The sequence below is a fragment of the Labeo rohita genome, unplaced genomic scaffold (genome assembly GCF_022985175.1).
Source record: "Labeo rohita strain BAU-BD-2019 unplaced genomic scaffold, IGBB_LRoh.1.0 scaffold_966, whole genome shotgun sequence".
Classification (NCBI taxonomy): Eukaryota; Metazoa; Chordata; class Actinopteri; order Cypriniformes; family Cyprinidae; genus Labeo; species Labeo rohita.
In genome coordinates, this window is record NW_026129927.1 from 12,619 (window position 1) to 31,238 (window position 18,620).

Genomic DNA, 18,620 nt, shown 5'->3' on the forward strand with positions numbered 1-18,620 from the left:
CCGGTTATTGACATTTGTAAATGCATCGCATAAAGACGTCACTGACGGCTGCTTCAGAGTTCCTTTTGCCGGTAAGAATGCAACCAGGAAAATGACATTAAACATAACATTAAAGGGTTAGTTCACCCAAAAATGAAAATTAGCCCATGATTTACTCACCACCAAGGCATCATTTATTACAGATGGATGGGCTTTACTGAGCTTCTTTTGGACTGTCAAACAATAACACCCACCCACTTCCATTATATAGCTTGGAAGAGTCAGGGCATTTTAATTCTGATTGCATTCATCTGAAACAAGAAAGTCATATACACCTCAGAAGCCTTGAGGGTGAGTAAATCATGGGCTAATTTTCATTTTTGGGTGAACTAACCCCTATAAAAAAAATTTTTTTTTTCTATAACTAGCAACACATAAGTTTATTTATTCTAATTAAAAAGTATTATTATATTGAAATTGCTGTGTGTAGGTTTGGTTGGAGGCCGGAGCTCAGATCTTATTTTCCTACAGTGTGTCTGTTGGCACTCTCACTGTTTTAGCCAGCTACAATAAATACAACAACAACTGCTACAGGTTGGTATTGGTGCTTTAAATAAAATAACAAAGAATAAACATATGAATGAGTTAACAATTGTACAAATAAAGAATTCACTATTTGTTCTCTTCTATTAGTGAAATGTTCTTGAAATATATGTATACTGCTTCATGCAATGCTCAGTCAGCAAATACTAGACAATGAATGACGTTATGTGTATGTGTTTCTATAATCAATGTCTATCAGGGACAGCTTGTGGCTTTGCCTTCTGAACAGTTGCACCAGTTTTGTGGCTGGTTTTGCTGTGTTCTCAGTCTTGGGCTTCATGGCCCAAGAGCAGGGCGTCCCCATTGCACAGGTGGCAGAATCAGGTACTGCAACATTCATGAAATTTCATAAAAAACAAGGATTGAAAGCATTATGAAATGTTGAAAACAGAGACTGTACTATGACTAAGAATTATGACTTTTCAGATCTTGCTTTTCTCTGTCAGGTCCAGGACTAGCGTTCATAGCTTATCCACAGGCAGTAGCTATGATGCCTCTCCCTCAGTTTTGGGCTGTTTGTTTCTTTATTATGATTATTTTGCTGGGGCTGGATACACAGGTGAGCTAAAAGCCTGAGAAAATTCAATCACTGTTCAAAACACATTTTCCACTTCATACCCCAATATAATCAGGTATATATTTAACCTAATATCTATACACCATATATGTGACAAGTTGTAAATTAGATCAGACAATAATTTTGACTTGGCCTTCTGTATGTGTAATAATATATTTATAGCAACAATACCTTTTTTTCGGTGCAGCATAAGATAAATTGTGTAGTGTGCAGTGTCTGTAGTGTATGTAAATTTAAATACTGTATGGGTAAGGCATAGACCAAAGAATATTAAGGGTTCATTAACACAGACATTTTATTTAGAGTCATTTTCAGGCTTGTGGAGTGTGTTAGTTGGAAAAAGTATATGCTTTTAGTATATACCCAACAATGGAAATTCTGTCATTATTTACTCACCCTCAACTACTCTATATGAATTTCCTTCTTAAGTTTGCTTTAGTGGAAGCCATCATGACGTCAGTGATGGACCTGTTCCCCATGATTCTGCGCAGAGCAGGACGGCGAGAAAGTTTCCTCCTGCTTCTCTGTCTCACCTGCATCTTGGGCCAATTCATCATGGTTACAGAGGTCAGAGGAGACTGTGTTTAGTGTGAGGAGAGTAAAATAAACAAAATCACACAAAAAAAGAAAGAAAGAACTAAGTCTATAGTATGAAGGCTTTATGTTACAGTGAACAGTAAGCCAGTAAATGAGTTATCAAACTAAAAATGAACTAAACCTATAAAGGCTTAATGTCAAAGTGAAAATAAAAATTATTTATCAAAAACATTTTTGTTGTCAAGTTTACATTTACAAGAGCAAGCCTATTTAAACTTGAAAAATACAAGAGTTGTAAGATTAAGGGTCTGTGCAATTTTATTACTTTATTAATTTTTTATATTATTACCACAACATCTTAATCTTTCCCTGGTTGTAATGTTGTATTGTGACCTGCAGGGGGGGATGTATGTATTCCAGTTGTTTGACTACTATGCCTGTAATGGAGCCTGTGTACTGTTCCTGTCTGTGTTTGAGTCTCTGGCCATGGGTTGGATTTTTGGTGAGTTAAACACAGGCTACAGACTGTAACATAATAAAGCCAACAAAAATACAGTGTCAGTGCTGGAAAACCAGTGAAGTTAAATGCTCTACACACCACAGGGGCTGAGAGGATGTTTGACATCATTGAAGACATGACAAAGTCACGACCCAACTACATGCTCATGCTGTGCTGGAAATACCTGACTCCTCTTGTGACCCTGGTGAGTGTCTTTGTATTTTATTCATCTGATTGTGTCTGTCATGTCTTAATGGATAATATTTGGTTGTGAATATCTGAGGGATTCTTTATATTTATACTTCATATATATATATGACAATTAATCTAGATGGGTTTTAAAATGGGTTTTGCTTCAGAAACATGCTCACATTGTACACAAAACACCCCAGACACCTATTTTCACACCATTTGGCATTGCACCTCTGGAAATGAACTGGAAATCAAGAAATACCATATATAATACATCATGGAAAAATTTACTAATATAGTACATCTCCATGGAAAACCTGTCTCCTTCCATTCATAATAATACATTGGAATTACACCCCATTTGGTTATCTCTCTTAAACTTCCAACAATCATGAATCTGCTGACCCTCATTGTCTGAAGCCATCCTCAATGATATACCTTCATCAATATCTAAATAAGATTGGGGGGGGTTAGGGTTAGGAAGAGGTAGCAATATTGACTAATAGCAAAAATAATTTAATACTTATAAAAGATTTTTTTTATTATTATTATTTTCTTTCTGTCTATCTTTTTCCCCACTCTTCTTTTTTTTTTCCTTTCTCTTTTTTGAAAGTGAAAGTGACAACATGTTGTCAAGTATGGTGACCCATACTTGCTATCCTTTTTCCAGTGGTGGGGAGTAACTAGTTACATGTAACGGAATTACGTAATTTAATTACAAAATAAATGTAATTGTAATTAGTTACAGTTACTGAGAAAAAATGTGTAATTAAATTACAGTTACTTTTGAAAAATGTCAATGATTACAAAGGGGGTTACATCTGAATTTTTTTACACACCCACTTACAGATTTAACTGACTTCTTTCATAAATTGCATTGACTGCTCTAAAATGAGACACCAATGTCTCAGGAGTTTAGGACACAGAATAGGACACATGCTTATTGGGTTAATGCATAAACGTTATTTTTTAAGATTAATTGTTTTTTTCCAAGGCATTGTTAGATGCCAGTGTTTCCTGTCATAGCTATGCAAACATTTGATTTCAAACCCAGTATCAGAACTATTATTTCTTGTTATAATTTCAAATCTTTATTTTACCTCAGAATGATCTCGAAGTAAATAAGAGGTGTTAAGTCTGAATTCGTAGTGGCTGTGCTTTAAATTAAAGTATTACACACTCTTAAAAATGAAGGTGCTTCACTATGCCATAGAAGAACCTTTCTTGTCTAAATGGTTCTATAAAGAACCTTTAACATCTGAAGAACTTTTCTGTTTCACAAAAGGTTCTTTGTGGCGAAAGAAGATTTTTCAGATTATAAAAAGGTAAGAAAGAGATTGTTCTTTAAAGAACCTTTGACTGAATGGTTCTTTGTGGAACCAAAAATGGTTCTTCTATGGCATTACTGCAAGGAACCTTTTAAAGCACCTTTATTTTTAAGAGTGCATGGTTCTGTGGAATGCTTGATTCTGATTGGTCAGTCATGACATTCCAAGGTACGTTATTCCCTGATAACAACTGGTAAAAGCTAACAACACAGACTCATCCGGGCAACTTAAGTTGGTGCTATATGCTTAATAGTGTTTCTTGGCGTTTGGTTAGCTAATAAAATATTAAAGCTCAATTCAATATTATGTGTACAATTTCTTAATTCTGTCATCCTGGTATCGTGGACTCGCTCTATTGTTTCATACAAACACAGCTGCTGCCATTTTTTTTTTTTTTTTTTAATACACTGTAATGGATTATAAGATAACTAACAAACTAGTACTACTACTTAATTATTTATGTGGTGAAATGTTGTGTAATAAACGTGCTATGACTGCACTGTATCCCTAAAATGTCTGTCTAGTTTGAACTTGCCACTTGCTAGCAACTGATTTCTTCATGGAAGCTTTGCGTTCAAATATTTCAACTCAGATCAGTGTTTCGTGTCTAATTATTTTGACATGAAACATCTAAATAATCTATCAAGCAGCTGTGTAATAAGCGAAATAATGTACATCCAGCCAGTTGTTATCGCAAAATAAAGATGTATGTTATCCCTTACTTATTATAATCTTAATTCAAGTGATAAAGGATTTTGAAAGTCTGACAGTAATCAGTGTTGAGTGCTACTGTAAGGCTAACTCTGCCTGATTTAAATGTTTCAAAATGATTAACAGTTGAAAATATTAGAAATTTTGAAAAGTAATCAAAAAGTAATCAAAAGTAATGTTACTTTACTTTAATAAAGTAATTGAAAAGTTACACTACTTATTACATTTTAAATCAAGTAACTTGTAATCTGTAACCTATTACATTTCCAAAGTAACCTTCCCAACACTGCCTTTTTCTTAGGCATACTTTTCCCTCTTTTATCTTTCTCTTTTGTCCATTCTCAGGTGTCTTTTGTTTATTCTATGATGGAGTACAAGCCCCTCACTTTTAACCGCTGGTATGTGTACCCAGACTGGGCGTATGCACTAGGCTGGTTACTGGCCCTGTCCTCCATTCTGCTGGTGCCTGGATGGGCACTTGGTCGACTGTTTGCTGGGAAAGGGAGTCTGAAACAGGTGAGGAGGACAGCATGTTCATCCCTGACATTTGATAAGATGAACCAAGATAAAGCCGCAACTAAGCAGGAGAATCTATCTAGTAAACTGTTGTTTCCTTGTGTTTATCTCTTGACAGCGTTGGCGTCACCTGTGTAGTCCTGATACAGAGCTTCCTCTCACCTGTAAACGAAGAGCTGAAATGAAGGAAACTGTTTTCACCACAGAGATGGAAAACTTATTTAGGACAGACACGAATGAACATGAAAATGGACACTGAAAGAAAAAAAATTATATTTGTAAGCAATATTTTCATTACTATTTTGATAAATATTCATGAAGGATTTTTTTAGCAACATTCAGAAACAAGGCCAGAAACTGTTTCCCACTGTCATTTCCTCTTTATTCTCACCTGTGCCATGTTTTTCCGAGTTAGTCTTTCTGCATTTAGCCCTGTCAGTTTTTGTCCATTTGGAGCTAGTTGGTATTGGATCTTGATCGCAGTCTTAGTTCTTGTTTTGTGTTGTACATTTGTGATTATTTATTCATAAAACGTGCTGCATTTAAATCTCTCCCTTGCTATCTCAGACTAATTCCATTACAGAAGACCTAAACCAGTGATGGATCCAGCAGTTAAACTCCTGTATTTAATTCAAGACACTGTCTCAACTAAACAGGGCGCTTCAATTCCAGTCCTACAGGGCCAAAATTCTGCATACTTTAGTAACAATCCCAATTAAACCCATATGTCTGAAATTTGCAATTAATTCTGAACATGCATGTGTCCAAAAGCTTAGGTAGCTACTTTGCTGCCTCGCTGTCCTATCAGTCCATGACTTCACACACAGTGTTTGAGTCCGTGTACACAGTGTACCTCCTGAAACTGAATTTGGAAGGGCTTCTAAGGCAGCATAATGTGATCTACAATGAAATAGAGAGAGCTTTAGTAACAGGCAGACACATTACTACAATACTAATTTTCTTGTTAAAGTGTTGCATGCCAAAATTGATGAAGTTCCAGGTGTGCGTAATTTAATGGGTTTGTTTAATCTTTTCCTTTTTCTTTGCCTACATGGCAGAAGTGCTTATTCGCAACACACACAAAACTCTGCATAGGTTAACTAATATCACAAACACTTATTCTTCTGTTTCTAATCCTGGCTTGGCCTTCTTCTGTTAGAGCCCTCTACAGTTAGATCGGTAGAACAACATGCCTACTTCAGCATTAATCACAACAGATGAAGCAGAGTTTTATGTATTTGGGCCAACTTTGCTTTAAATCACATTTTATACTTTAAACCCATTATGACTTTAGAACACGTAACTATTAAAATGAACTATATAAAATGAAACAGCTCTTTTTCTTATACATGAGAAACATTAATATTAAAGGGACTTTATCATTCCCAGTAGCACTGTTCTTAACATTAGAGCAAAATAGCACATAAGGTAGTCAGTCTCTATACTTGATGCTAATTTTTCTTGCCACTGTCTTTGCATGACTTGTATCTCCTACTTAATGCAATCCGCTGGAGTAGACACCATGATGTTTGAAGGATTGCCTCGTCACAAGACAGGCCGCACATCAAGTACTAAATGGTTGTAACCTTCAACATGCTCCATGCTCTATACATATAAACTTTTTACTGCAACATCATATTTTAGCAATCTATGTGTCAATGTCTGTTTACTAGTACTGTATGTGTATTAAATAAAAGATAATTCCATAACCTCTTTTTCACTTTTCCTCATTAACTGTTTCTTAATTATGATACAAGAACTGTGTTCATATTACCTCACATAGGAACTATAAAATTAAATAACTGTGTGATAGAGGGTTTTTCCCAATGTATCACATGTAAGTATTGTGGGTGAGTCTAAAGGTATACTTTCTCTGTGGCAGGTGAGTTACTGCTGAGCTACCTTTTGCTACCTTATTTTCATCATCCATTTCACCTGCTAACTTTTCTGGGTTTCTGTTCCCTCCATCACATCGTCATTTAGCTCTTGGTTCAGGTCTCTACTCATACCTCCTAATTGGAGCTCATCCTCCTCTAGTTTCAGCTGACTTGTGCTCTCTGCAAGTTGCTTTATTGGCAGTGTCTTCAAGCCTCTCCAGTCATTCTCATCCTCTGAATCCTTTTCAGTCACAGTATCTACTTGACGTGTGTCTCTTTTCCCCTCTGATTGTGTTTTGCTTTTCTTTTGGTAGCTGTTGTCAACAGGTAGGAAGCCACAGGGCAGCAACAACTTTCTGTGTTGGACCATCGTTACTCTTGGGCCACGCTATGGCTTTACCACATACACTGCCCTGGTGAAAAAAAACAGCATATGCTGGTAGGTATGTTTTGAAGCTGGTTTAAGCTGGTCCTTAGCTGGTCATGTTGCTGGTCAAGGACCAGCATAAACCAGCAAAGGACCAGCTTAAACTAGCATCAAAACCTACCTTACCAGCATCCCAGCATCAAAACATACCTACCAGCACATGCTGTTTTTTTTGGGTTTTTTTTCAGGGTGGGCCATCTTCATACTTTCTTTCTGTCACAACATGCACTTGATCCTCTTTTTGGGCTAGAGATCCAGTCTTTATATTTTCTTATCATAGCCCTACTTTGCTCTCCTCTGCTCTTTCTGAAATTTTCTTGATGGCAATTCATATGCTTCGTCCATGCACTTTTTTCACAGTCCCTCAGTCCCTTGGCTTCAGGCCAAACATTACATCAATAGGCAGCTGTGGGTGTCTCCCATACAGGTTTGTAGTATGGATCATACCCAGTTACTTCAATTCATGTGCAGTTATATGCATGGACTACCTTGTTTAAGGAGCTCTTCCCACCACCTTTTGCTTGACTCTACATGGAAATAAGCATTGACAGCAATGTTCTATTAAATCCTCCCATCCGTCCGTTTCCAGCAGGCTGATATGAAGTTTTGTGAGAGAGTTAGATATCAGAGTTTCTCCATCTGTGTAAAAAACTTCTCAAATTACTTTCCTTGATCATGGTGGAGTTTAGCAAGGAATCTGTGCCAGAGAACAAAGTCACCAAAGGTCATTTCTGCTGATTTTTTCAAGGACTTATTATTGCAGGCAAATTGCGTGAAGTGGTCCATTTATATGAGACTGTATTCAAAGCCACCCTTGCAGCCCTCTAGATGCAGAAAATTTACAGACACCAGTTCAAAAGAATAAGTGGTCACTATATTTACCAGTGGTGCTCTCATCATCTTGTTTGGATGCTTCTTTTTCAGACAGCTACACACTTTGGTAACATAATGTTTCACATCTCCCTGCATGTGAGGTCAATAAAATTTGTCTCAGATGAGACTCATTGTGTACTTCACTCATTTCCTCATGAAATTCCTTAAGCAACTGTAGGTATTTTCTGGGCAGGACTATCTGTCTCTACTGTTTGTCAACATAGTATTCCTTCAAATGACTGCAACTCCAAAGACCCCACTGTCAGTCTTCTGAAGTTTGTAGATGACACCACACTCATCGGCCTCATCCAGGATGGTGAAGAGTCTGCCTACAGACAGGAGGTTAAAGAGTTGGCTGTATGGTGCCGTCATAACAACCTGGAGCTCAACACGCTCAAAACAGTGGAGATGATCATAGACTTCAGGAGAAACCCCTCTGCACTCACCCCTCTCAGCATCATGGACAGCACTGTGGCTACAGTGGAAACATTCAAGTCCCTGGGATCTGTCATCTTCCAGGACTTGAAGTGGGTCACTCACATCAACTCCATTGTAAAAAAGGCCCAACAAAGGTTGTACTTCCTTCGCCAGCTAAGAAAGTTCAACCTACCACAGAAGCTGCTAAAACAGTTCTACTCAGCCATCATCGAGTCTGTTCTCTGCACATCAGTAACTGTCTGGTTTGGCTCAGCTACAAAATCAGACATCAGAAGATTACAGAGAATAGTTCGGACTGCCGAGAGGATTATTGGTGCTCCCCTGCCCGCTCTTCAAGAACTTTATTCATCCAGAGTGAGGAAAAGAGCTCAGAAATTCACTCGGGATCCCTCACAAGTCATCATCTCATTGAACTTTTACCATCTGGCCAGCGCTACAGAGCCCCAAACACCAGGACAACCAGGCACAAGAACGTTTTTTTTCCCCCAGGCAATTCTCCTTATGAACTGTTAAATGTCCCCCCCATTGTGCAATATAATGTGCAATAACTTTTTATTTATTAGTTACCACCCCCATCCTAGCACAACCCTGCATCTCTACCTCTTTCTATTCTATTCTATTCTATTCTATTCTATTCTATTGTCATCTATAGCACAACTGTACATACCACTTATTTATTTCTCAATTTATTTTTCTAATTTTTGTCTATTTATATTTACATATGTGTATGTTATTCTCATCTTATTTTTCTAAGTTTTGTCTATTTATATTTACATATGTGTATTTTTTTTTCTCATCTTATGTTTATTGTTTGTATGTTGTTGTTGTCTTGGTGTACTGGAAGCTAATGACACTAAAACAAATTCCTACTATGCGCAAGCATACTTGGCAATAAAAGCTCTTTCTGATTCTGATTTGTTACAGACTGAAAATAAAAGTGAAAGATAAAACTATTAGGATAATGGGCACCCCAAAACATATTTTTTTTTATTTGTTTCCCCTTCTTCAGTTGTATTCTTTAAGAGACTCTTTGAAAACGTGTTCTTGTGTTACATGAATTTAAGTGTGTTCTTTAAGAAGGGAAAAGCCATTAAAGAAAGCACCAGAACACTACAGATTGTAATCTGTGTTTGTTTCATCATTTCTTACAGTTACTACGTCTCATCCTTCCCTGTTTGAGACCGGTAACACTATGGTCTCATCTCACTAACTTCAGCTAGCATTCTGCTAGCACATACTTCTGCACTTTTCCAAGCGCTGGATTATTTTCTTGGGCCCTATTCAGTTCCTCAGGTCAATTTTGTCATATGTGGTTCCCCTTGCTCCTGCTCTACTTCCATAATATAGGCTGACTGGCTTGAATTAGTTTTTTTTCCTTTTGCCCCCTACCTACTATGCCCGCAGTGGAGCCTGTCTTCTTTTCCTCTGTGTGTTTGAGTCTCTGGCCATCAGCTGGGTCTTTGGTGAGTACAACAGAAGCTGAATATTCAAGCTGTGATATACAACCCCCTCACTTTTAACTGATGTACCCTGTCACAGAACTGCGTCGATGAAACACGCACGAAGATGAAGATGAAGATACACAGTTTTAATATAAACTTGACAAACTAAAATCTTAACTAAAAACTTAAATCCACAGACTAATCTAAGATAATTAATAAGACACACCTAAACCTAATGATAAACTCAAATCAGTGACCATAACAACAAACAAACTGGCAGGAACAGTGAAAACACAAAGTCCATGTGGTTGTGACATACCGAGACGGGGCGTATGCACTAGGCTGGTTATTTGCACTTTCCTCCATTCTGCTGGTGCCTGGATGGGCACTTGGATGACTGTTTGTTGAGAAAGGAAGCTTAAAAACAGGTGAGATTACACGTTTGATTTTTTTAATGAATGATTCAGATGAACAAGCCGCTGAGATATCATGAGTCAGGGATGTATGTTTAACTATTTAACCAAAGCTAAACTGCATAACTAACCAAGAATAAATCTATGTAAAGTTTAATGTTGTTTCCCGGTGTCTGTGTCATGACAGCGTTGACGTCACCTGTGTAGACCTGACATAAATCTCCCTTTTACATGCAGCTAAAAGTAAATATGAGAGATATGAAAAATACAGAAAATATGTATACACTATAAGAAAGAAACGTTCATTGAATATGCATGAATAAACTGAAAAAAATAAATATTTTCACTGTTGATGGAGGTGCTCACGCTTGCTATTTATTTCCATTTGTTTTTAATGATCTTTGTAATATAATCAGCTATTCACATAATCAGCTATCACTGCCATTATGTTTTTTTTATATTTAATTAATTTGTTTTTGTTTAAATTTGTTTTTTTGTGTGTGTGTGTGTGTGTCTTTGATAGCTTGACTTTTACAACTGCCTGTGTCTCAGCATTTACAGTTACTTTATGTGAATATATGTAGATTTAGCTGTTGATATAAACAGTATTTTGAATAGTAAATATTGGCCTATTGACAAAGTAGGCTATAAGTTTTGCATATTTTAATGTTCTTTAAATTAATTTCTCTGCATTAAATATTATACCTGAGGCTCACCAAGCATCTAATTAAATAATACATTTTTCACCTATTTGTTTCTAAAATCATGCCTTTCATCCTCCTCAACCATATAATTACAGCAGTTTCACAGCAAGATCAGAGAAGTGCTGAAAACAGAGTGAAGATATGAACAGAATTGAAGGACAAATAGAGGAGAGAGGGTATTGGGGCAGTAAAGCAGAGTTTCTTCTGGCTGTGGCAGGGAACATGGTTGGTCTGGGCAACGTGTGGAGGTTTCCGTACCTCTGCTACAGGAATGGAGGAGGTATGATGACATATCATTATATCTGCACATTGCTAAACATAACTGGTGCATGTTAGTGAAGGGAGATATATAAAAATAATTTTTAAATAATTTGTCATGTTACACTTGGACACAAGCTTAAAAAAAAAAAACACTTAATGAAAGATTGGTCTAACCATAGTGCTGCAACATGCAAGTAACCATGTTAATTTTCTAATCGGTGATGAAATATTGTTTTGCTTCCGCTTGATGTCTATGTCTATGTATCTATTCCAGCATGACCAGTCCATCACAGGGCTAACACACAGACATACACACTCAAATTACCATTTATTTCTATGTTCTGACTGCTTTTGGTGTAAAAATCTTACCAACAATTTCAGAGTGCACATCAAAAACGTAAAGTTTTTTAAAATGCAATTCATGACCTCTTTAGATAATGTGTTTTTCACTGGTGTGTTCTCGGGGGCGTTTCTGATACCCTACCTGGTGTTTGTGTTTACCTGTGGGGTTCCTCTGTTCCTGCTAGAGACGGCTATGGGACAGTACACACAGGAAGGGGCCATTACATGTTGGCATCGGCTCTGTCCGCTAGCTGAGGGTGACAGTCAAAAAAATAAATAAATAAATAAAATAAATAAAAACCTTTTTATAAACGATTTTTTAAAAGTTTAATTATTGGGGGTTTTTTTTTTTTCATTGCATGGAAACACTTTTGTCATGCAGTTTTCATTCACAGTGGAATTTAATTCATTTGATTAGCTATTTCCTTTTCCTTTTTTTTTTCTTTGTTAAATGAAAGATATGACTATATGTTGCTGTAGAAAAAGACTCATGGAAGAAGCCATATAGTTTAATAAATAATCAGTAGAAAAACACAAACCTCAAAATGAATATAGTTTAAATAAAACCAGCAATTATTTAAACTAGAACAATATTCCTCAAAGGGACATGTAAGGGAAACAGGTCAATTTAGCTCAAAGGGAACTGTTTATAGGGAATTTGAACTGAATCTCCATTCTATGGAGGATCAATGAATCAGCCAGCGATTTATTGAGCAAGCCGTATAACCAACTCTGCAATGGATGTTACTAACCAAAATATAGTAAAAACACTATTTATTAGCACGGTATAAAGGTTGGCATTTTAAGACATTAATTTGTAAGCACAAAACACAAGATACTTCTCTTTTCAATAGGAATAAGAATTTTTGGATAAACCTAAGACATATAAAATAGTCTTAACACAAACACACGCATTCACACAGGTTGCAGGAAGGGAGAAAGTAAGGAAAGAATGAGTTAATAAGAGTGAAAATATGAAATCCCAAGTTTATAGCAATATATGCAATTGCTTAGACCTGAACAACCATCAATCATCAACTCTCACGTTGAGGTTATTAAACTCCATTTTAATTGCACCAGTTCAGCTAGAATTTGGAGGTTGTACTTGCGGTTCCTTGTCTTGGGTGGGGGTGCACAACCTAACAAAGTCTCTAATAATGATTTTCCTCATGTGATGGTCCTGATGTGCTGTATCTTTGACCATTAATCTTGGGTTTCTTGCCCCAAAATTAACAATCTCCTTCCTGAGTTGGGATTATCAATAATTGTGTTATTTTGTGTTAATGTTGCAAACTGTTCAAAGCTGTGAAAGAGTTGGTTTGTGAATCTAGTCGTATTGCAGTTTTCTAGATTGTTAACAAGTTTGATTCGTTCAGCCCTCTCCTCTCTCCGTTGTTAGGACGCAGAGATTCTGATTGGTGTGTCATCAGTTTTGCTGATGTTTAACATAGTTTAACTCATTGTTAAACTTTCTGAGAAATGTGTCTTTGTTTTGAGAACTGAATGAATGGTTCAGAAAAACGTGCCAACTAAAATCAGCTACACACACAGTACATTTACAGTACCATTACATCAGATTATGGACATTTCACTATATGTACAGTAAACTGTAGCACATGTTGTACAGCTTCAAACGTGTGACTGTCAAATTTTGATTTGTAACCATTTTTTTTTTTTTTTCAGTATGGGTTCTGCATTTTTGCAAAACTGAGAAATGACTGCCTATAAATATAACTAGTATTGTGTCAGGAGACCAAGAAACTACTATAGTACTGTATACTATATTTGGCCAAATGTGCAGAAAACTGCATTATTATTATTATTATTATAGTTTTTTTCTGGACTGCACTGTGATATTGTGGCATACCAAGTTCATATACAATTCTTTTCTAGTGCTGTTTATCTACTGCAAGATTACTTTACAGTAGTAAAATGAAAATCATTTTATTTGATATATATCATATTTTAGCAATCTATCTGTCAATGTCTGTTAACTGATACTGTATGTGTATTAAATAAAATGTATATGAAATATCAAATATGTTTTTTTTTTGTTTTTTTTTTTCACTTTTCCTCATTAACAGTTTCTTAATTACAATCCAAGAACTGTTTATTGTTTATTGGGATCCCCATTAGGGGACACAAAGTGGTTACTAGCTTTCCTGGGGTCCACATCTCAATCCAAAAAAAAAAAAAAAAAAAAAAAAAAACGGTCGTATAAATAGATAAAAAGACATAAGAAAAATAACAAAAAAAAAAAAACACTATACATCTCAGCAGTAGCAGCAATTAAAATATACATCTACATATTTCTAAACATATCTTCACATTTTCTTCAAAATACAGTTACTCTTTCGTATATGTAAGGGAATCATATTCCAAGCAACAGAGCCTCAATAAAGTACAGTCTTTTTCATCAAATTTGTTTGTGGACTCAGTAAAAGAAGTTGAGCCTTACTCACTTGACATGTTTTATAATCATGCCTAAGTCCCACATAAACAAGCTTTTCACAGAAAAAACAAGGTGTATCATACTTGATTACCTTGTGAAAATACACCCACAATCGTAAATGTAATTTAACCTTTACTGGCAGCCACGATAACGTTGTATGCATGTCATTAACACTGGCCCAAAATGGATAATAAAGCATTAGCCTGGCTGCTCTGTTCTGAACTACTTGAAGTTTTGTTTAGGTGTTTCTCAGATGCATAGGGCAGTACTCTAGATGTGATAAAACTAATGACTGTACCACATCGTTTACAACTAAAGATGGGATAAATTCAGAACAATTCCTAGCCACCGCTATACCTTTTCCCATATGCTTACTATATAATTTATATGTTTGGACATTGTTAACCTTCATGCTATTTTTTGTTGGTTGAGTAATCATCTGTGTAAGATTACAAACATCAGTCATTGATTTGTACTTTTTTGTTAATGAGCAATTTTTTGAAAGCCAGTTAATATTGAAATCACCAAGTAAAAATATGTCCTTATTTTCTTCTGTTACCCTACACATATTTTCACATATGCTGTCCAAATACTGCACATTAACACTAGGAGGCCGATAACAATAACCAACTAACATTGGTTTACAATGTGGAACAGAAACCTAAACCCATATGACTTCAATATAACTATTCATTAGATCTTTCCTTAAAAGCACTCCAAAATGTTGAGGCATGATGCCAAAATTCTGGCCATGAATTGGGTCTTTGGTGAGTAGCACAGAAGCTTTAAAAACTGATCTTAAGGGGTCAGAAAAGATAATTTCAATACTGTAAGTACGGATCCTTTCCAGTGCAAAAGACCATTTGGTAAAACTAAGCTGCTTATAACCCATGTAGCCAAATTAATACAGTTAAACAGGACTACCTACACTTACATTTCAATGACATCTTTCTGTAAGCAGAAACTTAGTCTGCCTGCTCATGATGAGGTTCTGTAATAAGCAAAGTACAGACATACAATATTATTCTAAACATCACAAACTAATGTGTGTTGTGTGTAAAATATTGTAAAGTATGTCAGACCTGTGTAGTACCTGCAACTCTGTTTTTACTTCTGAAGAGCTCTAATGTTAAAAATGAGCAAAAGAAGATTTCTTGTCAGGGCTTGGATCATTTTTTTAAAAACTGATAATAAAAAGCAAAATTATTAATTTTTACTATCATCTGAAACAAAACGAAGCTCAGTTCTTCTTTACATACTGTAGGGACTGAGAGGATGTTTGACGTCACCGAAGACGTGACGAACTCACAACCCCATTATATATTCATGCTGTGTTGGAAATACTTGACTCCTCTCATGTCTCTGGTGAGTGCCTCTGCATTTCATTCATCAGTTCAGTCTTCACAGATTTATGTTTGTCAAAAAGTCTACAAATGTTTTTTTTGTTATTGAGTGGTTGTTCAATAGACATTATTTAGTTGTAGGCCTATATCCTTGGCTAAAGCTTTTTTTTTTTTTCTTTCTGATCTTATTATCCTGTTTCTTCCCTATTTATTCTTTGCAACTTCTCTTTCTTTTCTCTCCACTCTCAGGTGTCTTTTGTTTGTTCTCTTGTGATATACAAGCCCCTCACTTTTAACCGATGTACCCTGTCACGGAACTGCGTCGATGAACACGCACAAAGACGAAGATAAACAGTTTTAATATAAACCTAACAAACTAAAACTGAACAGACAGGAACTTAAATCCACAGACCAAACTAAGATAATTAACAAGACACACCTGAACCTAATGATAAAATCAAATCAGTGACCATAACAACAAACAAACTGGCAGGAACAGTGAAAACACAAACAAAGTCCATGTGGTTCCTCCATTCTGCTGGTGCCTGGATGGGCACTTGGATGACTGTTTGTTGGGAAAGGAAGCTTAAAACAGGTGAAAGTAAACATGTTTTCCCCAATCTGATTTGTTTAATGAATGATTTAGATGAATAAGCCGCTGAGATATCATGAGTCAGGGATGTATGTTTAACTATACCCAAAGCTATAACCAAAGCTCAAAAACGTTTATAGACTATAAGAAAGAAAAGGTCATTGAACCAAATAAACTGAAATCAATGTCAAAGGTCCTCACTCTTGCTATTTATTTCCATTTGTTTTTATTGATCTTTGCAATATAATCAGTGTCTTTTTTAAACTTTTTTTTTTTTTTTTTTTTTTGTTTGTTTGTATAATTTGAATGATTTTGTTTTAAACTTTTTACAGCAGCATTTACAGTTACTTTAGTTTGGACACACAGAGATAGAATGTGAATATATGTAGATTTAGGTGTTGATATAAACAGTATTTTGAATAGTAAATATAGGCCTATTGACAAAGTAGGCTGTAAGTTTTGCATATTTAAATGTTCTTTAAATTAATTACTCTGCATGAAATATTTGACCTGAGGCTCACCAAGCATCTAATTAAACAATACATTTCGTCAGCTTTAGACTCACCTACTATTTGTTTCTCAAATAACGCCTTTCATCCTCCTCGACCATATAATTACAGCAGTGTGGACCGCAAGATCACAGAAGGGCTAAAAAACAGTGTGAAGAAATGAACAGAATTGAAGGACAAATAGAGGAGAGAGGGTATTGGGGCAGTAAAGCAGAGTTTCTTCTGGCTGTGGCAGGGAATGTGGTTGGTCTGGGCAACATGTGGAGGTTTCCGTACCTCTGCTACAGGAACGGAGGAGGTATGATACAGCTTAAATATAGATTTTATTATATCTGCACACTGCTGAACATAACTGGTGCATGTTAGTTTTAAATCATATTTTTTTTTATGTTACACTTTGACACAAGCTTTAAAAAAATACTGAAAAATTGGTCTAACCATAGTGTTGTAACATGCAAGTACCAATGTTAATTTTCTAATCGGTGATAAAATATTGTTTTGCTTCTCAAAAACCGCTTGTTCTATGTCTATGTATCTATTCCAGCATGACCAGTCCATCACAGGGCTAACACACAGACATACACACTCAAATTACCATTTATTTCTATGTTCTGACTGCTTTTGGTGTAAAAATCTTACCAACAATTTTAAAGTACACATCAAAAACGTAACATGTTTTTAAAAATGCAATTCATGACCTCTTTAGATAATGTGTTTTTGCACTGATGTGTTCTTAGGGGCGTTTCTGATACCCTACCTGGTGTTTGTGTTTACCTGTGGGGTTCCTCTGTTCCTGCTAGAGACGGCTATGGGACAGTACACACAGGAAGGAGGCATTACATGTTGGCATCGGCTCTGTCCACTAGCTGAGGGTGAGAGTCAAAACAACATCTCTTTATAAACTATTTTTTTTGTGTTTAATTAACATTTGTTCATCTCATTGCATGGAAAAACTTTTGTCATGCAGTTTTATACACGTCACAGTGGTGTTTAATTCATTGTATCACCTGTTTTCTTTTTTTCTTTGTTAAATGAAATATATAACTATGTTTCAGTAGAAACAGACTCATAGAAGAAACCATATGGTTTAATAAATACGCAGCAGAAGAACACAAAACTCAAGTGCATATAGTTGAAATAAAACCAGCATTCATTTAAACTGGGACAATCTTCCTCAAAGGGGTAGTTCACCCAAAAATGAAAATGCTGTCATTAATTACTCACCCTCATGTCGTTCCAAACCCATAAGACCATCGTTCATCTTCAGAACACAAATTAAGATATTTTTGATTAAATCTGACTTCATTCAACACTGATGTCACATGGACTATTTTAACAATGTCCTTAAAACGTTTCTGGGTCTGGGCACATTTCAGTTAAATTGCGGTCTATGGAGGGTCAGAAAACGCTAAGATTTCATCAAAAATATCTTAATTTGTGTTACGAAGATGAATGATGGTCTTTTGTTTTTGTTACGACATGACGGTAAGCAATTAGTTACAGGATTTTAATTTTTGGGTAAAGTATTTCTTTATGATTTTATTCTAGTCATTGTATCGGTTTCATTTTGTCAGGTATTGGCTATGCAGGACAACTGATTCTTCTGTACATCTGCATGTATTACATCATCATTCTGGCCTGGGCGCTTTTCTACCTCGTCTTCTCTTTCAGCTCACATTTGCCCTGGGCCAGTTGTGACAACTCCTGGAATACAGGTGATAAAATAAAAATCAATCAATCACTTAAACAATAAAAATAACATTAAACCCATCTGATGAATATCAAATCTCAATAACTCATTTTTCTTATTTTTCTTAGATGACTGTGTAAATCTTGCTGCAAAGAATTTGACCCTCAACCGGACAATGTTGATTAATTCAACACCTGCAGCTACTGAGTTCTGGGAGTAAATAATTACACTGATACAGAGTTTTACAAGAACATTGCAAACCAATGTTGAGGAGAGTTATTTTTAAAAGTAATCCATTACAATACTATGTTACTC

General features: G+C 35.8%; 2 protein-coding genes across 2 annotated transcripts in view; both read left to right on the forward strand.

The window, feature by feature from the left end:
• LOC127162552 (sodium- and chloride-dependent GABA transporter 2) overlaps positions 1-6,641 on the forward strand; it is a 9,473-nt gene extending 2,832 nt beyond the window's left edge. The window contains exons 7-14 of the mRNA XM_051105345.1: positions 470-573; positions 782-906; positions 1,029-1,141; positions 1,589-1,726; positions 2,096-2,198; positions 2,300-2,400; positions 4,772-4,942; positions 5,061-6,641. Of these exons, the coding sequence (XP_050961302.1) occupies positions 470-573; positions 782-906; positions 1,029-1,141; positions 1,589-1,726; positions 2,096-2,198; positions 2,300-2,400; positions 4,772-4,942; positions 5,061-5,201 (996 nt within the window). The 3' untranslated portion in view covers positions 5,202-6,641. The remainder of the gene's footprint in view (positions 1-469; positions 574-781; positions 907-1,028; positions 1,142-1,588; positions 1,727-2,095; positions 2,199-2,299; positions 2,401-4,771; positions 4,943-5,060) is intronic.
• A 3,722-nt stretch (positions 6,642-10,363) lies between these two features.
• On the forward strand, positions 10,364-18,574 carry LOC127162553 (sodium- and chloride-dependent GABA transporter 2-like). The gene is made up of 7 exons (XM_051105346.1): positions 10,364-10,427; positions 11,212-11,396; positions 15,436-15,536; positions 16,727-16,913; positions 17,353-17,487; positions 18,190-18,330; positions 18,434-18,574. Exons 2-7 carry the CDS (start codon positions 11,258-11,260, stop codon positions 18,523-18,525), a joined length of 795 nt encoding a protein of 264 aa, XP_050961303.1. The 5' UTR covers positions 10,364-10,427; positions 11,212-11,257; the 3' UTR covers positions 18,526-18,574.
• The last annotated feature ends 46 nt before the right edge of the window (positions 18,575-18,620 follow it).

Coding starts and splice junctions, on each gene's coding strand:
- LOC127162553 (XM_051105346.1), top strand. CDS start 11,258: ATGAACAGAATTGAAGGACAAATAGAGGAGAGAGGGTATTGGGGCAGT. Junction 15,537..16,726: donor TGACTCCTCTCATGTCTCTG/GTGAGTGCCTCT, acceptor ATATAATTACAG/CAGTGTGGACCGCAAGATCA. Junction 16,914..17,352: donor CTGCTACAGGAACGGAGGAG/GTATGATACAGC, acceptor ATGTGTTCTTAG/GGGCGTTTCTGATACCCTAC.